The sequence below is a fragment of the Hypanus sabinus genome, chromosome 10, assembly GCF_030144855.1.
Source record: "Hypanus sabinus isolate sHypSab1 chromosome 10, sHypSab1.hap1, whole genome shotgun sequence".
Taxonomy (NCBI): Eukaryota; Metazoa; Chordata; class Chondrichthyes; order Myliobatiformes; family Dasyatidae; genus Hypanus; species Hypanus sabinus.
In genome coordinates this window covers 167564399-167584088 of record NC_082715.1, presented here as the reverse complement: position 1 = coordinate 167584088, position 19690 = coordinate 167564399, and the positions used below count along the sequence as shown (strand labels likewise).

Genomic DNA, 19690 nt, shown 5'->3' with positions numbered 1-19690 from the left:
TGAGTGGTGTTCCCCAGGGGTCAATATCTGGACTGCTACTTTTCATATAGTTTGTTAATGATTTAGATAATGGAATTGATCACTCTGTGGCAAAATCTGTGGATGATACGAAAATATGTGGTAGTGCTGAGGAAGCAATGCGATTGCAGCAGGACAGACAAATCGGAAGAATGGTTTTAAAAAGTGGCAGATTGAATATGGTGTTGGGAAATGTATGATAATGCATTATGGTCAAAGGAATAATATTGTGGGCTATTATCTAAATGGGGAGATAATCAGAGGTGCAGGGGGCTTTAGTAGTTCGTGAGCAAGAGTCCCAGAATGTCATTTCGCAGGTTGAGTCTGGGTGTTACAAGGTGGGCGTTCATGGTGGACCCAAATGCAATACAGACATTGAAGTACTAGGACCAGGACTAGGTTTATCGAGATAGCAAGGTGAGTAAGGAATAAACGATGCTGGACATTAACACACAGGCCCTGGTAAATACTAGGATACAGGGCCAGGGCAAGGACTCCGATCCAGAGACTGGACAGGGACCCTGAACCTGGGACTTGACTCGGGCTCACCCCAGATCGAGGCGAGAACATGACGTGGCTACAGGACTGGACGTGAACTCGTGCACAGGATGAAACACATGGACAGGACGAGAACACTAAGACTTGACTAGGCCTTGGGAGAGTTGAATCACAGAGCCTCGGTCTTTGGAGACTGAAAACACAGAGCCTTGGCTTGGGCCAGACGCGACTTTTGGACAAGATTTGGCTCGGCTCTTGGACTCGGCTTGAGTAGGCTCTTGGGCCCGGAGCCAGGATACCTGTTGGAGCGCAGGGCCGGGACGCTTGCCGAAGATACTTACTGAAGGAACTGCCGAGGATTCGGATGGGGACGATCCAGCACGGGACAAGAAATCTCCAGCACAGGGTGAGGAATCTCCTGTGCTGAGCTGGGCAAGGCATATGGACAGGCATAGGTTGCAGGCAAGGCTTTAGATGGAAGTGAAAGGGAAGTGCACAGTCCAGCAGGGAATTCGTGGTTAGAGAGGTATATATGTGCCAGGCCACAAATGAGAATCCGGTGCCTCAATTAAGGCACCCAAAAGAACAAGAGAGAAAACAGCAAAACCCGGCTCAAGGATCAATGGACGGACCGTGAACCAGAATGCGGATTTCATGGACCAGACCATGACACTGTGCAGAGAAGGGAAATGCAATGTTTGCTTTTCTTTGAAGGGGAATAGCATATTTGAGTAAGGCGATAATGCTGAGCCTTCAAGAGACACGTCAGGGCGTACGTGGAGTTTTGTCAACGTTTTGTGTCCCATATCTGAGAAAGGAAGGGGGATCTCATTGAAACCTACCGAGTGTTGAAAGGACAAGATAGGGTGGACATGGAGAGGTTGTTTCATATCGTGGGGGCATCCAGACTAGACGGTGCAGACTCAACACTGAGGGGAGATCTTTTTGAACAGAGGTAAGAAGGAATATTTTTAGCGAGAGAGTAGTGACCCTGTGGAATTTTCTGCCACAGATTGCGGTGGAGGCTGTCTGAGGGTATATTTAAGGCGGAAGTTAATCATTTCCTGATCGATCAGACCATCAAAGGATATGGTGATAGGGCAGGCGCATGGGGTTGAATGGGTTCCAGGACCTGCCATGAAGGAATGGCTGAGTACAGTCGATGGGCTGAATGGCCTAATTCTATTCCTATGCACTATGATATCAAGATTCACCCTGACCCCCCCTTTCCCAGTAAGCACCGCCCCCACTTGTCTCATTTGACCTGTCTCAGTGTAGGTGGACTTTAGGACCCGGAGGGGCTCAGGACCGACCTCCCACGGCTTGCTGAATCCGCGGTGTTTCTGTTCCTTTGACGGATGTGGTGAATGCGTTAACATTAACGAATCGATAATTCTTATCTTGTGTTTATTTCACTGGTTACACATTTTTATTTACAGGGACTTTACTCCTGACGCCGGTCCAGGGACGCAACCCAGTTACAGACCCTCAGCGGAACCGGAGTAGATTGTCAGACCGTAGTCTGAATTACAAAGCGCGAAGAAAGGATAAAGTTTTTCCTTGAATTTATTCCCAGTGAATGTGTGGAGATGGGAGTTGGTGTCCACGTTGTAAAATGAAACTGTCCCCGTCTTGTAACTGAGATAAACTCCCACCCTCCGGGGGATGGGACCAGCAGGGAGAAGGGACTCAGGGGCGGTGAGAACACTAATCACATTATTATTCCACTGGAACACGTCATCAACCTGCCCGATGACCCAGAATCCGATCTCCGGACTCAGTCTGACCGCTCTCTTCCTCTCCACAGACTCTGCGGCAACTCCTAGACACCACCGATTCCCCGACACCTCCACCTCCCAGTAATGTCTCCCCGATGTGAATCCCTGCGATCCCAGCACACAAGGCCGGTTTGTGAATCTCTTCCCGGTGTCTGGGAGATTCCTCCTGGTCACGGTCCATCTCACACTCTTCCCATCCTCAGACACCTCGAGCCAGGGATGCGCCGTTTCAACATCCAGGGTGACAGAGACTGAGGGGAGAAGCAGAGAATTAGAGAGTCGCTGGGGATTGGGGGGAGACTCGGGCAGGGCGGCCCCGGGAACGGTGGAAAGGCTGCTGGGCCTCAGGCGCAGTCGGGTGGCCAACACAAACCTTTCCCACGTTTGATAACTAATGGACAACTAATATCTTCTCAAGGTTTTTCCGATAGACGAAGAGCACGGATTTCCCGATTACACTGACACAAAATGCTGGAGGAACCAAGCAGGTCAGGCAGCACGTGTGCAGAGAGATGAATGGTTTACGTTTCAGGTTGACATCTTCCCTCAAGAACAGAAATAAATATGGGAGATGGACAGCAGAAACGAGTGCGGGAAAGGGGTGGATTAAGATGGGAAGAGGGTGAGTGAATGGATTTAAACAGGAGGTCGCAGAGGCTCTTCGGCCCAACTTGTTCATGCCGACCAACTTGCTTTACTGAACTAGTCCCTTTTGTCCATTATTCCTTTCAAACTTTCTTATCCACGTACCTGCCAATATGTATTTTGAAAAATTGTGACTGTACCCAGTTCTAGAGTTGATCAAGGGAACGTTTTAAACTTAGATAACCCTTTTTCCTGTCCACTACACCATGAATTTTAGTGTCATCGACAAACCTACTAACTATGTCACCAACATTCTCATCCAAATCATTAATATGAATGGCAAACAACCGTGGCCCCAGCATCGACCTCTGCAAGTCATAGGCCTCCAGTCCTCTGTGTTTAAGAGACACTCGGACATACACTTCAACAGGCAAGGCACAGAAGAAGACTGACCTAATGCTGGCCAATGGGATGAGTGTAGATGGGTAAATGAGTCAGCACAGAAGTGATGGGTCGAAGGGCACATTTCTATGCTGTACAATGAAGGGCTTTGTAACTTTAAATGAACTGAGACACCACCCGCCACAGCCCATGCAGAAAATTCCAGACAGACAGTGACCCCTGACCCTTGACTACTCAGACAGGGGAACATCCTCCTTGTATCCTGCCTGTTGAGCCCTGAAAGAATTTTTGTTTCCCTGAGATCTGCTCTCATTCTTCTAAACAGGGAACAGAGAACATAGAGCAGTACAGCACAGGAACAGGCCCCTGATTCAATGTTAACATTCATTTGTGAGTATGAAGTGTGAAGTCGGGGAGTCTGAAGATTCGAGACAGTAAAGGAGGTGATAATGGGAACCAGTAGGGGAGAGATGAATGGCAGATTGAACCAGAACCAGGTGGGGGAGGGGGGAAGCCTGTGGGTGAACTGTGTGTGTAGATGTAACGAGAACGTGGTGGGGGACAAAGATGGGAGATGAGTATCCCTTTGTCCCCTTTACCACAATCCCATCACACGCAGCCCCTCATGAGGAAAGTGGAAGTATTTGCTGGGACCCTTAAGCAATACGGGTCCTGATGAAGGGTTTCAGTCTAAACCATCGATTAGAGGTGGAGAGGGATAATAAATCAGGCATTCTTCTGAATTCCAGTGAGTACAGGCCCCAAACCATCAAACGCTGTTCATATGTTAACCCTTTCATTCAGGGAATCAATCTCATGAGCCTCTCCAATGCCAGCACATCTTTTCCCATATAAGGGGCCTAAAGCTGCTCACAATCCCTCAAGTGTGGTCTGACAAATGCCTTATAAAAAAGCAGCATTACATCCTTACTCCTGCATTCGGATCGTCTCGAATGCTAACGTTGAGTTTGCCAATCTTACCACTGACTCAAACTAAAAGTTAACCTTTTGGGAATCCTGCACAAGGACACCCAATTCGTTTTGCACCTCAGAATTTTGAATTTTCTCCCTGTTCACAAAATCATATATGCCTTTATTCCTTCTACCAAATGCATGTGTGACTTCCTTACTTGATAATCCATCTATCACTTCTTTTCCAATTTTCCTGATTTTTTACTCACCTGTTGCCCTTCCTAAAGAATGAAGTGACCTTTGCAGTTTTCCAGTCATCTTGAATGATCCAGAACCTAGTGATTCTTGAATCATCATTACTAATGCCTCTACATCCTCTTCAGCTGCCTTTTACTGAAACACACCCGTGTAGTCCAACTGGTCCAGGTGATTTATTTACTTTCAAATATTTCATCTTCCCATGCACTTTCTCCTTAGTAATAGCAGCAACACTCATTTCTGTGCCCTGATACTCTCACATTTCTGACAATCTTATCGTATCTTCCACAGTGAGGACTGACACAAAATACTAAATAAGTAACTCTGCTATGTCTCTGTCTCCAATTCCTACCTCTCCGGCGTCATTTTCTAGGGGTCCAATAGCCGTTCTCAACTGGCTTTTACTTTTTAAATATTTGTGTCCTCTTTTTCATTGTTAGCATGTTTTTCCTCATGTATTTTCTTTTTTTAAAATTTATTTTTATTGAAGTTCATTATCAAACAAACACTTCCATAAGATGTATTTCAGACATTGTACATATATATCATATAATCATATATATATATCACAAAATCTCCACAAACTATTCATCTGAGGTATACACTCATAGAAAAGAGTGGAAAGAAAAAGAAAGAAGCAAAAGGGAAAGAATTATGTACAAGTGGGGAATGATCTTTTTTTTACAACAGATTCATTGATCTGTGAGAATAAAATAAGGCCTATGAGGCATTATGTAGTTAAACCAATTTTCCCAGTATGAATCAAATTGTTCCAAATTGGATAAAATTATCTTACGTTTGGTTAGATTTAATAGCCCATTGACATGAAAAGAAATGAATTTGCCCTTGTCTTTAGCCATCTGTATTTATCTGTCAATGTACTAATGAAATTAGAATAAAACTTAATCGATCTACTCCCTGAACAAATAAGAACCAAGAAACGCAAATAATAACAAAAATGGCAACGAAGGTGTGATTCCAAGGCTGAGGACTCTAGTAGATGACCCTGCGTTGAGCTAGAGGAAATGTCTAGCTGTGGGGATAACCCCTCCTACTTGTGAGTTGAGGGTCCCCAATGCAGTATTCATAAAAGTCAGTGAACAAATCCATTACACAGAAAAGATTTCCCTGTGTACTCCTCCTCTCTCTCTCTCCCTCTCTCTCTCTATATATATACACACACACATAAACACATTCTTACACATATATACATATGCACACACATCACACACACACACACACACACACACACACACACACACATATATATACATATATATATTCTCATTTTGGTGGGGAGAAAGGAGTAACTGAGCGAATAAAGAATAACAACTAAGTAATATAAAATCCACATTATAATAAGTATTTCTCGAGATAGGTAAATCACCTTGTACTTTTGCTTCCGTCTAGCTATTCAACATTTTTCAAGATAGCCAAACCTTATGGCTCTTCTGAAGGGGGTGAAGACTGTCTTTGAGAAACTCCCGGTCTCTTCCTGATATATTTCTCTCGGCCACCTCCCAACTCCTCCCTTCTCGATTCTCGTACTATTTCCCAAGCGGAGCGGGATAATTCCTCAGTCAGGCTTTCCCTCATTGTGGTGACGCTAACGGGCAACCCTCTGGCCTTCATGTCTGTAGTCGCCTCTTCCACCGTCTCGTACAACCGCGTTCCGTTGTCATAAAACACTCGAAGTTTAGCAGGGTACGGAGCTGGAAATCTAATCTTGTTTTGCTTTAGTACTCGCTTTACTTCAGTGTATTCTTTGCTTTTCTTCAGGGCCGCGGGGGGGTGGTTAATCGTTCGAAATATGTCAATTTATCGTGGTAAAACACTCTCTTCTTACCCCAGGCCCTTTGTAGAATCTGCGCCTTGGTGCTGTACCAAAGGAGTTTAATTATTATTGAGCGCAGCTTTCTATCCTGGGTAGGTTTCGGAACGAACGCGCGGTGGGCTCTCTCGACTTCCAGCTCCATAACCGAGGGAAGATACAACACGTCCTGCAGTAACTTTCCGACAAACTCCGTCATAGACAAGCCCTCCGCTCCTTCGGGAACGTTGTAGATTCTGATAATCTTCCGTCGTGATCTTCCCTCTAGGTAAAGCAGTTTACCTTTTAGGTGATGTAATATTTTTATTGTCTTACTCAGTATCCGTTCCACGTTTTGAACGCGAACTTCCACCTTCTCAGTTCGAGTCTCTGCCACCGCTATTTTTTGATTAACGCTGGCGAGCTCTAAATTAAAATCACGAGCTGCTGCTTTATTTCTTTCTGGACCTCCATTATTTCTTTCAGGATTTCGAAGATATTCGCTGCTTCGCCTGAAAGAGGCACAGCAGCCGCTCGTTGCATTCCTCTCGACCGCAGGCTCCGCAGTGTCGCTTTTCTTATTTCCATTCATTTTCCCCATTCTTGCCCCTCTTTTCAGTTCAAATATTTTTTGAAAAATATTATATTTGATGGGATAACGGGGCTTAATATGCGTTTTTCCGGAGGAGCTAGTGACTTAAGCTGCCATTCTCGACGATGACGTCACCGGACATATATTTTCTCTCCTTATTGCATCTTCGTTACTTTCTCTTGGTTATCCAAGCCTTCTCTATTCTCCAAAATCCTACTAATTTTTGCGACATTGTATTCCCTCTCTTTTACTTTCATGCTGTCTGACTTCCCTTGTCAAACACAGTTAACTCATCCTCCATTTGGAGTACTTTTTCATATTTGGGATGTCTCTATACCGTGCCTTCCTAATTGCCCCCAGAAACTCCAAACGTTGCTGTTCTGCCATCGTCCTTGTTCTTGTCCACTTCCAAACTACTTTGATTAGTGCTTCTCTCATGCCTCCGTCATTCCCTTTACTCCACTCAAGACTGATACTTCTGACTTTACTGCGGCATAAATTCTATCATTTTAAAATCACTGTTTCTGTGGGGTTATTTTACCTTAATCTCTACCTTAATCATATTTTACCTTAATCATATCTAGTTCATTATACAAATCCCACTCCTGAATTGCCCTTTCTCCCATTGGGCTCAACCACAAGCTGTTCTAAAAAGCTATCTTGGGGACATTCTGCAAGTTCTCTCTCTTGGGGATGCAGAGCCAACCTGATTTTCCCAATCTACCTGCTTATTGAAATCCCCTATTCCTATTATCACCCTGCTCTTTTTACATACCTTTTCCATTTCCAGGTGTAATTTGTATCCGGGTCACTATTTGGAGGCCTGTATATAACTTACATCAGGGTCTTTTTACGCTTACCGTTTCTTAATGATGCTGTAGCCCCGGTACCTACAATGATTTTACATCTTCCAAACCGATGTCACCTCTCTCTAAGGATTTGATTTCAATTTTACCAACAGAGCCTCCCCAGCCCCTCTATCTACCTGTCTGTCCTTTGAATACAAGGTATATCCTTGAATGTTGAACTTTAAGACCGCACCTCCTTTCAGCTACAACTCAGTGATGCCAACGACGTTGTGCCTGCCAATCTCTACCTGTGTTACATCATCTACTTATTCCGTATACTGGAGCATTCAAATATAACACCTTCAGTCCTGTGTTCATCAGCCTATTCGACACTGTCCACATGACCTTAAGCAAGGTCTTTGACGTTGATGATAGACCACACTGGGGGCATTGTGTGCATTTCTACTGCCCAGACTCTGAGTGCGGTATGATTATACTGGACAGGAAGCTTCAATGTGGGGAGTGTCGTGTTACAAAGACTGAGAGGCTTGGGTTAAAGAGACAGATTGGATGTGATAGGGCTAATGGCCTGTACTGTAGGATGTAGGACCCCTTGTCCAACTCTATAAAACCTTAAGGGTTCTAGATAAAGTGAGTGTTTCTACCTGGGACATAAAAGTAGAGAACCAGAGGCTTAGATTTAAGGTGAGAGGCGATCTATGGGGTAACTTTCTCATAGAAAGGGAGAGGAAGGTGGGTAGATGGAATTTGCTGTCAGTGGTAGCTGTGGTAATTAAAATACTTTGAAATACATTTAGGCAGTACAGAGAGGGGTATGGGACAAACACACACAAATGGGACATGCTCAAGAAGATATCTTAGTCTAGCAGATGGATGAAGTAGGCAGTGAGTTCAACATCTGCCAAACCCTTCTTAGATCATCCTCCTGAGGAACCTCACCGTGGAGTCTGTCTGTGAACTGTTGGTGTGACGTGACGTCAGAGGGCAGCTTAGTGCACATAACAGACAGATTGGGTAAGGATGGCAGATTTCATTCCTGAATAGGAATTTTAACCGGTCTCTTTGACAGTGTGTCACACTCTGATGATGTGTGTGTGTGTGTGTGTGTGTGTGTGTGTGTTTGTGTGTGTGTGTGTGTGTGTGTGTGTTATGGTGTTATTTGTTTTCACACCTACAATATCATCCAATCAGTATTAATTTCCCAGCTCCTGCCCTCAGTTTCAAACTCATGTCTTGGCGTGTTAGTGCAGTGTGTGATTGGGACACACTATTTCATCTAACAGTCCCGTGTGTTGGTTGTATTGTGATGCTGTGCTGGTGTGCTCAGGGGTCTGATAGCTCCAGCTGATCATGTGACAGTGATGCCTCCCAGTCGGCAGAGTTGATGCGGAATAAACTTCAGTTCCCCTTCAGTCCATTACAGCCAATCTTTGCCTCAATCTTTGTCTCATGAACAAGGGGAAGTGAATCTATGTAAGTTTTACCTTGATTAGTGGCAGCAAGTGTTTCTCTCAGCACTGTGTTCAAGAAGCAGAGGTGATTGAATTTTTCAACCGGTAGGGTCTCATCTGCCACTGTCAATTTCTGGATATCATCATTAATCCTGTGAACATTAAACTGCTGGTTATAAACTGCGATTCCGAACTATTTTACAAATCCACACAGGGTTCCAGTAAAGAGAATGTCCTACCTTCTGTTCTGACGAGCTTCCTCCTGAAATAATTAAAAACACAAATCTGAATATACCCAGACTGTCCACATCCTGGATTTCATACAAATCATTACAAGGTGTTGAAAATTCCCACGCCTGCAGTCACTCACACACACAAACAATACAGAACCAGGGGTGAAATTACAGGGAAAGTTTCTGAAAGTTAGGCCATTACTGAGAGGGCTAAACCTGCAAGGAAGACAGCACAGGTTGTGCATTTTCGGAGTTACGGAGTTAGAATGATGAGATGGAAAAATTCAAATCAGTGATGGATTTGTTAATAAATCCGATAAGAAATTTAGTGAAGAGGATGTGGAACTCACTGGCACAGGAGAGGTTGAAGTGGAACAGCAGAGATGGAATATCGTGGGTAAACTAGATAAACACATGAGGGACCATGGAGTTCTGAGCCCTGTTGCTGGATGTGGTGAGTAGGTGGGAGGAGACTTGTGAAGCACGGAAATTGATTGCAGAGTATGGACCGAATGGCCTGTTCACGATGGAAAATGGGATATAATCCCAGGTGAAATTTATCTGAAAAAACAAAGTGTCGGTGAAAGTTTCCGTAATCTGATGGAAACCGGACATGGAGGATAAGTTTGATGTGGGGTCACATTCTTTGTTCTCACTGAGACCCTCACACCCACCCACAGCCTGTGACTGGAACTGGGTGTCAGTCTGAGATTTAGAGAACATTTAATATGATATTCAAGGATACAATCAGCAGCTCTGCAATTAGAATCAGAGTAAATCATTTCAGAGAAGATTGGATTCTGCCCTGGGATGTACAGAAGTTATGTCCAGTTTTGGGACAATAGCAGCACTGAACAGCTGTTATCAATTGTCTGGTGAGACAGTTTACTGCCATTTGTAAATGTGTGTAGGAGCAGCACATCTGTTTGCTGTCTGCATTGTATTCTGTGTAACATGGTTATTATGGTAAATAGACATGTGAGTGGGGTGTGGTAAAAGCAAAAGGAAAAGGTTAAGTATTCGTACTTTGTTCTAGGAGGTTTTGGTCTGAGGACAGGCGGATGTCATATCATTTGTCGACCACTTTATTGCATACTAATTTACTATTAATAATGGTGATGTTTCATCGTTTCAAGATTGTATTTCGCTAATGAAGGATCGAATGCATATCTCCGACATTTTGGAACATAATCACCTTTATTGGAGTGACCGGTAGGCGCGTCATACAAGTATAACAATCTGTGCGAGGTCGCAGGCATGGCAAATGATTTGCTAGAAATGGACACTGTTTATTTCAAATATGCCACTGTTCATTTAGTGTCCTTTGACAGAAAGAAATTGAAATATAATCCCTCACCTTGAGAAATATCACACAGTCTTTTTGATCCATCTGCTCCATTAACTTTGAGATTTTCTCCTGAATAATCCTTATATTCTTTTGAATCTCCAGAAGATTTTTCTCCATTGGATTTAGAATCCTCTCCTCTTCTTCCCTGAGATCCCTGAGTAAGCGCTGCTCTTTCTCAGTGATAATCTGGCGCAGTTCAGCAGACTGGGATGTGATATGTGTCTGGGCACTGTTGGACTGTTCCTGTCGAATGAGAGATGAATTCACAGTATTGCTGTGTTGTATTTCCTTAAGGCGACCATTCCGTCTATTAACCATATAACCATTTAACAATTACAGCATGACAACAGGCCATCTTGGCCCTTCTAGCTCGTGCTGCATCCTTACACACACCTAGTTCCACCAACCTACACTCAGCCCATAACCCTCCATTCCTTTCCTGTCCATATACCTATCTAATCCTTTTTAAAATGACAATATCGTACCTGCCTTTACCACTTCTACTGGAAGCTAGTTTCACACAGCTATGACTCTCAGAGTAAAGAAGTCCCCCCTCGTGTTACCCCTAAACTTTTTCCCCCTAAGTCTCAACTCATGCCCTCTTGTTTGAATCTCCTCTATTCTCAATGGAAAAAAGCCTATGCACGTCAACTCTATCTATCCCCATCATAATTTTAAATACCTCTATCAAGTCCCCCCTTAACCTTCTAGGCTCCACAGACTAAAGGCCTAACTTGTTCAACATTTCTCTGTAACTTAGGTGCTGATACCCAGGTAACATTCTCGTAAATCTCCTCTGTACTCTCTCTTTTTTATTGACATCTTTCCTATAATTCGGTGACCAGAACTGTATACAATGTTCCAAATTTGGCCTCACCAATGCCTTGTATAATTTTAACATTACATCCCAACTCCTATACTCAATGTTCTGATTTATAAAGGCCAGCATACCAAAATCTTCCTTCACCACCGTATTCACATGAGATTCCACCTTCACTGAACTACGCATCATTATTCCTAGATTACTCTGTTCTACTGCATTCTTCAATGCCCTACCATTTATCATGTATGTCCTATTTCGATTAGTCCTACCAAAATGTAGCACCTCACACTTATCAACATTAAACTCCACCTGCCATCTTTCAGCCCACTCTTCCAACTGGCCTAAATCTCTCTGAAAGCTTTGAAAACATACTTCATTATCCATAACGCCACCTATCTTAGTATCATTTGCATACTTACGAATCTAATTTACCATCCCGTCATCATATCATTAATGTACATGACAAACAACATAGGACCCAGTACAGATCCCTAAGGCACACCACTATTCACCGGCCTCCAACCTGACAAACAGTTATCCACCTCTACTCTCTGGCATCTCCCATCCAGCCACTGTTGAATCCATTTTAATACTTCAACATTAATACCTAACGATTGAACGTTCTTAACTAACCTTCCATGTGGAACCTTGTCAAAGGCCGTACTGAAGTCCATATAGACAACATCCACTGCTTTACCCTTGTCAACTTTCCTAGGAATCTCTTCAAAAAATTCAATAAGATTTGGCAAACTTGACCTTCCACACACAAATCCATGTTGACTGTTCCTAATCAGACCCTGTCTATCCAGATAATTATATATACCATCTCTAAGAATACTTTCCATTAATTTACCCACCACTGACGTCACAGCCCTTGCTATTTCTACACTAACTTCCCTCAAGGTCCTAGGGAATATCCTGTCAGGACTCAGAGATTTATCCACTTTTATATTCTTTAAGAGCGTCAGTACTTCCTCTTCTTTAATCATCATAGTTTCTATAACTACCTTAATTGTTTCCCTTACCTTACACAATTCAATATGCTTCTCGTTGGTGAATACCAAAGAAATTGTTCTAAATCTCCCCCACCTCTTTTGGCTCCACACATAGCTGTCCACTCTGATTGTCTAAGGGACCAATTTTATCCCTCACTATCCTTTTGCTATAAATATAACTGTAGAAACTCTTTGGATTTCTTTTCACCTTACTCGCCAAAACAACCTCATATCTTCTTCTTATAGCTTTTCTAATTTCTTTTTTAAGATTTTTTTTACATTCTTTATATTCCTCGAGCACCTTATTTACTCCATGCTGCCTATATCTATTGTAGATCTCTCTTTTTCCAAACCAAGCTTCCAATATCCCTTGAAAACTATGCCTCTTTCAAACTTCTAACCTTTCCTTTCAGCTTAACAAGAACATAAAGATTCTGTACACTCAAAATTTCACCTTTAAATTTCACCTCCATTTCTATATTATATCCTTCCCATAAAACAAATTGTCCCAATCGACACCTTCTAAATCCTTTCACATCTCCTCAAAGTTAGCCTTTCTCCAATCAATAATCTCAACCCTGGGTCCAGACCTATCCTTCTCCATAATTATATTGAAACTAATTGCACTGTGATCACTGGACCCAAACTACTCCCCAACACATACCTCCGTCACCTGACCTATCTCAGCCCCTACCTGGAGATCCAACACTGCACCTTCTCTAGTTGGCACCTCTATGTATTGCTGCAAAAAAACCTGTCTTGCACACATTTTACAAATTCTAAACCATCCAGCCCTTTTACAGAATGGGCTTTCCAGTCTATGTGTGGAAAATTAAAAATTTCCACAATCATAACCTTGTGTTTACTACAAATATCTGCTATCTCCTTACAAATTTGCTCCTCCAATTCTCGCTCCCCATTATGTGGTCTATAATACACCCTTATAAGTGTTACTACACCTTTCCCATTCCTCAGTTCCACCCAAATAGCCTCCCTAGTCGAGCCCTCTAATCTATCCTGCCAAAGCTCTGCTGTAATATTTTCTCTGACAAAGAATACAACAACTTCCCCTCTTGCCCCTCCGATTCTATCACACCTGAAGCAAAGAAATCCAGGAATAATTAGTTGCCAATAACACCCCTCCTGCAATCATGTTTCACTAATAGCTACACCATCATATTTCCAGGTATCATTCCATGCTCTAAGCTCATCCACCTTTCTTACAATGCTCCTAGCATTAAAATAAATGCATTTAAGAAATTCTCCACCTCTTACTCTCTGTTTATCCCTAACAGTGAAAACAACCTATCTTCTTTTTCTTCCTTCGCCGCTACGTCTTCGGTCTGAGCGCTCCACTTCTGTTTGACCTGCCTATCCTACCTCACACACTGTCTACAAGCTTTCTCTATTTGTGAACTAACGTTCTGTATCCTAGTCTCTTCAATTTGATTCCCACCCCCAACCATTCTAGTCTCCCCGGTAGACTTAGTAAATCTCCCCAACAGTATATTGGTCCCCTTAGGAATCAAGTGCATCCCATTCTTTTTGTACAGGTCACCCCTGCCCCAAAAGAAGTCCCAATGATCCAGAAACTTGAATCCCTGCCCGTTGCTCCAATCCCTCAGCCACGCATTTATCCTCCACTTCTTTCCGTTCCTACTCTCACTGTCGCGTGGCACAGGCAGTAATCCTGAGATTCCCACCTTTGTGGTCCTTCTTCTCTTCCTAACTCCCTGTATTCTCCTTTCAGGACCTCTTCCCTTTTCCTACCTATGTCATTGGTACCTATATGTAGCACGACCTCTGGCTCCTCACCCTCCCACTTCAGGATACCTTGGACGCGATCAGTAACATCCCGATCCCTGGCACCAGGGAGGCAATCTACCATCCGGGTCTCCTGAACGCATCCATAGAATCGCCTAGCTGACCCCCTAACTATCGAGTCCACTATTACTACTGCCTTCCTCTTCCTTTCCCTACCCTTCTGAGCTACAGGGTCGGACTCTGTGCCGGAGGCATGGCCACTCTCGCTTCCCCCAGGAAGGCTGACCCCCCCTCCCAACAGTACTCAAACAGGGTAAATTGTCAAAGGGTACAGCCACTGGGGTACTCTCTAGTACCTTCCTCTTCCCCTTCCCTATCCTAACCGTGACCCACCTGTCTGACTCCTGTGGTCCCGGGGACCATCCGGGTCTCCTGACTGCATCCACAGAATCGCCTATCTGACTGCCTAACTATCGAGACCCTATTACTACTGCCTTGCTCCCCATTTTCCTACCATTCTGAGCCACAGGGCCAGACTCCATGCCGGAGACATGCCACTGCCACTTCCCCCAGGTAAGATGTGCCCTCAAACAGTACTCCAACAGGAGTACTTATTGTCAAGGGGTAGTCACTGGTGTACTCTTTAGTACCTGACTCTGCCCCTTTCTTCTCCGAACCGTGACCCACTTGCCTGCCTCCCATGGCCCTGATGTGACCACCTGCCTCTCTAAGAGGACCATGTGACCACTCCTCTCTATCAACTCCTCTCTCTCCCTGACCAGCCGAAGGTCATCGAGCTGCTGCTCCAGTTCCCTAACACGGTCACTTAGGAGATGCAGCTCGGTGCACCTGGCCCAGATATGGACACCGGGAAGTTAGGAGTCTCCTGGATCTCCCACATCCGACACCGAGAACAACAAGTTGCCCTCACACTCACAATTCCCCCTTTCCTCAAATAACAGGAAAAATTGAAAGCTAAACCTACCTTGCCTTGCCCGCTTCCGCCTAAGCCCGTTTAGCCAAAGCCCTTAAGCCTTCACTCTGCTTCCTACTCACACTGCTGCCCGCTGTATAAGTCTGTGTACCTTTTAAAACTTGCACTCTTCACTGCCCAACGTCCATGCTTGTTCTGAGAGCATTCCCATCAACCCCATTCGCTCTCATCTTTCTGAAACCTCACTGACCCATCAACTCCCACCTGATTCACATACAGCATCCCCCAACTTCACAGGGTTAATTGTAATTAACCATTTTTCTAGCATGTCCTTGGGATGTGTCTGAACACGGTTGCGTTCAGAGGGAGAACATGCAAGCTCCACACAGTCATCACCAGGGATCAGGATCGAATCCAGGTCACTGGAGCTGCGATACTCGGCTATTCTGCAGGGAGCAAAACTGTACAGAAATATCAGAAATACCACTTAGGAAGCCTCACCCGAACTCCGGCTATCTTCTCTTTCTGTTGCTGCTCCTTTTTCTGGAAGTCTGCATCCATTTTTGTTAGAAAGTCTAAGGAAGATTTTACCTGATCCTGGAAGTCAGAGAGCAAAGGGAATAGAAACAAAGATGGATCAAAAGAAACAGGTGATCAAATCCCATTATCACACACATCCTGGTACGACAGGGAAAGTAGCCAGAAGTCGTGATACATGTTGGGACCAATGACATAGGCAGGAAAAAGCATGAGGTCCTGAAGTGTGAGCTTCGGGAACTAGGCAGAAGGCTGAAGAACATGACCTCAAGGGTGGCGTTCTCAGGATTGCTGCCAGTCCTACGTGAGAGTGATGGTAAGAATTGGAGGAGATTGCAGTTGAATACGTTACTGAGGAGTTGGTGCAGGAGGCAGGGTTTTAGATTTTTGGACCATTGGGATCTCTTCTGGGGAAGGTGGGACATGTACAGATTGGATGGGTTGCACCTGAACTAGAGAGGGAGCAATATCCTTGCTGGTAGGTTTGCTCTCATGGTTCGGGAGGGTTTAAACTAATTTGTAAGGGGAATGGGACCCGGAGCGATACAGCAGTGAAAGAAGTGCATGGAGAAAAGCCAGATCTAACATATAGAGATGCTTTGAGGAAACAGCAGCAGAATAAAGGGTGGAAAGGTAGTAAGGTAGAAGGGCTAAAGTTTGTGTACTTCAATGCAAGAAGCATCAGGAACAAAGGTGATGAACTGAGAGCTTGGATACATACATGGCATTCTGATGTAGTAGCCATGACGGAGACCTGGCTGGTACCAGGGCAGGAATGGGTTCTCAATATTCCTGGATTTCAGTGCTTTAAAATGGATAGAGAGGGGGAAAGGGGAGGAGGGGTGGCATGAGAAGGCCTTGACGAGTAGGGTAAAGGTAAACCCCAAAGCATTCTTCAATTATGTGAAGAACAAAAGGATGACAGGAGTGAAGGTAGGACTGATTAGAGATAAGAGTGGGAAGATGTGTCTGGAGGCTGTGGAAGTGAGCGAGGTCCTCAACGAATACTTCTGTTTGGTATTCACCACTGAGAGGGAACTTGAAGACGGAGGACAATATGAGTGAGGTTGATGAACTGGACCATGTTGAGATTAAGGGAGAGGAGGTGTTGTTAAAATACATTAGGACGGATAAGTCCCGGGGCTTGACGGTATATTCCCCTGGCTTCTCCAGGAGGCAAAGGAAGAGATTGCTGATCCTCTGGCAAGGATCTTTATGTCCTCATTGTCCACGGGAATGATACCGGAGGATTGGAGGGAGGCGAATGTTGTCCCCTTGTTCAGAAAAGTTAGTAGGGTTAGTCCAGGTAATTACAGACCAGTGAGCCTTACCGCTGTGGTGGGAAAGCTGTTGGAAAAGATTCTTAGAGATAGGATCTGTCGGCATTTAGAGAATCATGGTCTGATCAGGGACAGTCAGCATGTCTTTGTGAAGGGCAGATCATGCCTAACAAGCCTGATAGAGTTCTTTGAGGAGGTGACCAGGCATATAGATGAGGGTAGTGCAGTGGATGTGATCGACATGGATTTTAGTAAGCCATTTGACAAGGTTCCACACGGTAGGCTTATTCAGAAAGTCAGAAGGCATGGGATCCAGTGAAGTTTGGCCAGGTGGATTCAGAATTGGCTTGCCTGCAGAAGGCAAAGGGTCGTGGTGGAGGGAATACATTCAGATTGCAGGGTTGTGACTAGTGGCGTCCCACAAGGATCTGTTCTGGGACCTCTACTTTTTGTGATTTTTATTAACGACCTGGATGTGGGGGTAGTAGGGTGGGTTGGCAAGTTTGCAGATGACACAAAGGTTGGTGGTGTTGTAGATAGTGTAGAGGATTGTCGAAGATTGCAGAGAGACATTGATAGGATGCAGATGTGGGCTGAGAAGCGGCAGATGTAGTTCAACCCGGAGAAGTGTGAGGTGGTACACTTTGGAAGGACAAACTCCAAGGCAGAGTACAAAGTAAATGGCAGGATACTTGGTAGTGTGGAGGATCAGAGGGATCTGGGGGTACATGTCCACAGATCCCTGAAAGTTGCCTCACAGGTAGATAGGGTAGTTAAGAAAACTGATGGGGTGTTAGCTTCCATAAGTCGAGGGATAGCGTTTAAGAGACGCGATGTAATGATGCAGCTCTATAAAACTCTGGTTAGGCCACACTTGGAGTACTGTGTCCATATCTGGTTACCTCACTATAGGAAGGATGTGGAAGCATTGGAAAGGGTACAGAGATTTACCAGGATGCTGCCTCGTTTAGAGAGTATGGATTATGATCAGATATTAAGAGAGCTAGGGCTTTACTCTTTGGAGAGAAGGAGGATGAGAGGAGACATGACAGAGGTTTACAAGATATTAAGAGGAATGGACAAAGTGGACAGCCAGCGCCTCATCCCCAGGGCACTACTGCTCAGTACAAGAGGACATGGCTTTAAGGTAAGGGGAGGGAAGCTCAAAGGGGATATTAGAGGGAAGTTTTTCACTCAGAGTGGTTGGTGCGTGGAATGCACTGCCTGAGTCAGTGGTGGAGGCAGATACACTAGTGAAATTTAAGAGACTACTAGACAGGTATATGGAGGAATTTAAGGTGGGGGGTTATATGGGAGGCAGGGTTTGAGGGTCGGCACAACACCGTGGGCCGAAGGGCCTGTAATGTGCTGTACTATTCTATGTTCTATGTTCTTAAAATGCCGGAGGAACTCAGTAAGTCAGGCAGCATAAATAAACAGTCGGTGTTCCAGGATGAGACCCTTCATTAGGACTGGGCAGGAATGGGGCAGAAGCCAGAATAAAAATGATTGGGATGAGAACCAGCTGGCAGGTGACCGGTGAGACAACGTGAGGGGAATGTTGTGGAGGGTGATCAAATGAGAATTTGAGAGGGTACAGGTGGAAGAGGTAAAGAGCTGAAGGATAAGGAACCTAATACCTGAGGACAATCGACTATAGAAGAAACGAGAGTAATTGGGTCTGTTTGGTCCCTTGAATGTGACAGGGAGAAGGCGCAGGAGTCAGCTGTAGCACTTGTCCCGCTTATATGTGTCAGTGCCAGGAGCAAGATCAGTCGGTCGGAACGAGTGGTTAAGGGAGTTATGTAGAGTGCTATCCCCACACAGAGAAGGGAACTGGGGGAGTGTTGGGGGTAGGCTGTGAGAGAGAAAGCTATCCTTGCTGGAAGAATCCTGATGGAGATGGCGAACGTTGCGGAACATAATATGTTGGTTATGGAGGCTAAGTAGGACAGGACAAGGGAGGATGGATGAATATCAAATTCCGGTTAGTTTTACCTTGTAGATTTTATCAGCTTCTTTAATCGGCAGGAAGAGGTGCGCTCTGTGTTCCCGAGCAGCTGCACAAATCACACAGATCAGTGTCTTGTCCGTTTCACAAAACAGCTTCAGTTCTTCCTCATGTTCCTCGCAGTGATGTTTACGTTCCTTTTCTTTCAGATTCAGGTTTAGATTTCGAGCTTTTTCAGCCAGTTTTGCTAAGGCCCGACTGGCCCTGAGGGTGCGGTCAGCGAACACCTCTCTACATTCCGGACAGGAGTTTCTCTCCTCCCTTTCCCAACATTGTGTGATACAAGAGCGACAGAAATTATGTCCACACTCCAGTGACACCGGATCGGTGAAGAAATCCAGGCAGATGGGACAAATTGCCTCCTCAGTCCAACTCTCGGCCGGTCCTTTCGAAGCCATCTTAACTCCCAGCATTTCCTGAATCAGAATGCTTTCACTTTCGGAGAGCTGCTGATCCCTGCAGTACCACGATTGTCCACTACACGCGCTGCAGTCTCAGGGAATGGACATCATGCCGCTGCCTGTGTCAGTGGGGAAAAAATTGTGGTGATTTCCACACCAGGGTGGGATGGGAAACACATTAAACAGGTCGGAAAATTTAAAAAAAAATGAAAAGAAAATAAACTCGACCATGGACTACCCAAGCTCGGTTG

General features: G+C 44.7%; 1 protein-coding gene across 1 annotated transcript; it reads right to left on the bottom strand.

Moving 5' to 3' along the window:
• Positions 1-1927: 1927 nt before the first annotated feature.
• On the bottom strand, positions 1928-19449 carry LOC132401313 (zinc-binding protein A33-like). The gene is made up of 6 exons (XM_059983446.1): positions 19026-19449; positions 15712-15807; positions 10704-10937; positions 9353-9375; positions 9147-9265; positions 1928-2545 (listed from the first exon to the last, which is right to left on the bottom strand). The coding sequence occupies exons 1-6, from the start codon at positions 19434-19436 to the stop codon at positions 1995-1997; spliced, it is 1434 nt and encodes a 477-aa protein (XP_059839429.1). The 5' UTR covers positions 19437-19449; the 3' UTR covers positions 1928-1994.
• Positions 19450-19690: the final 241 nt, after the last annotated feature.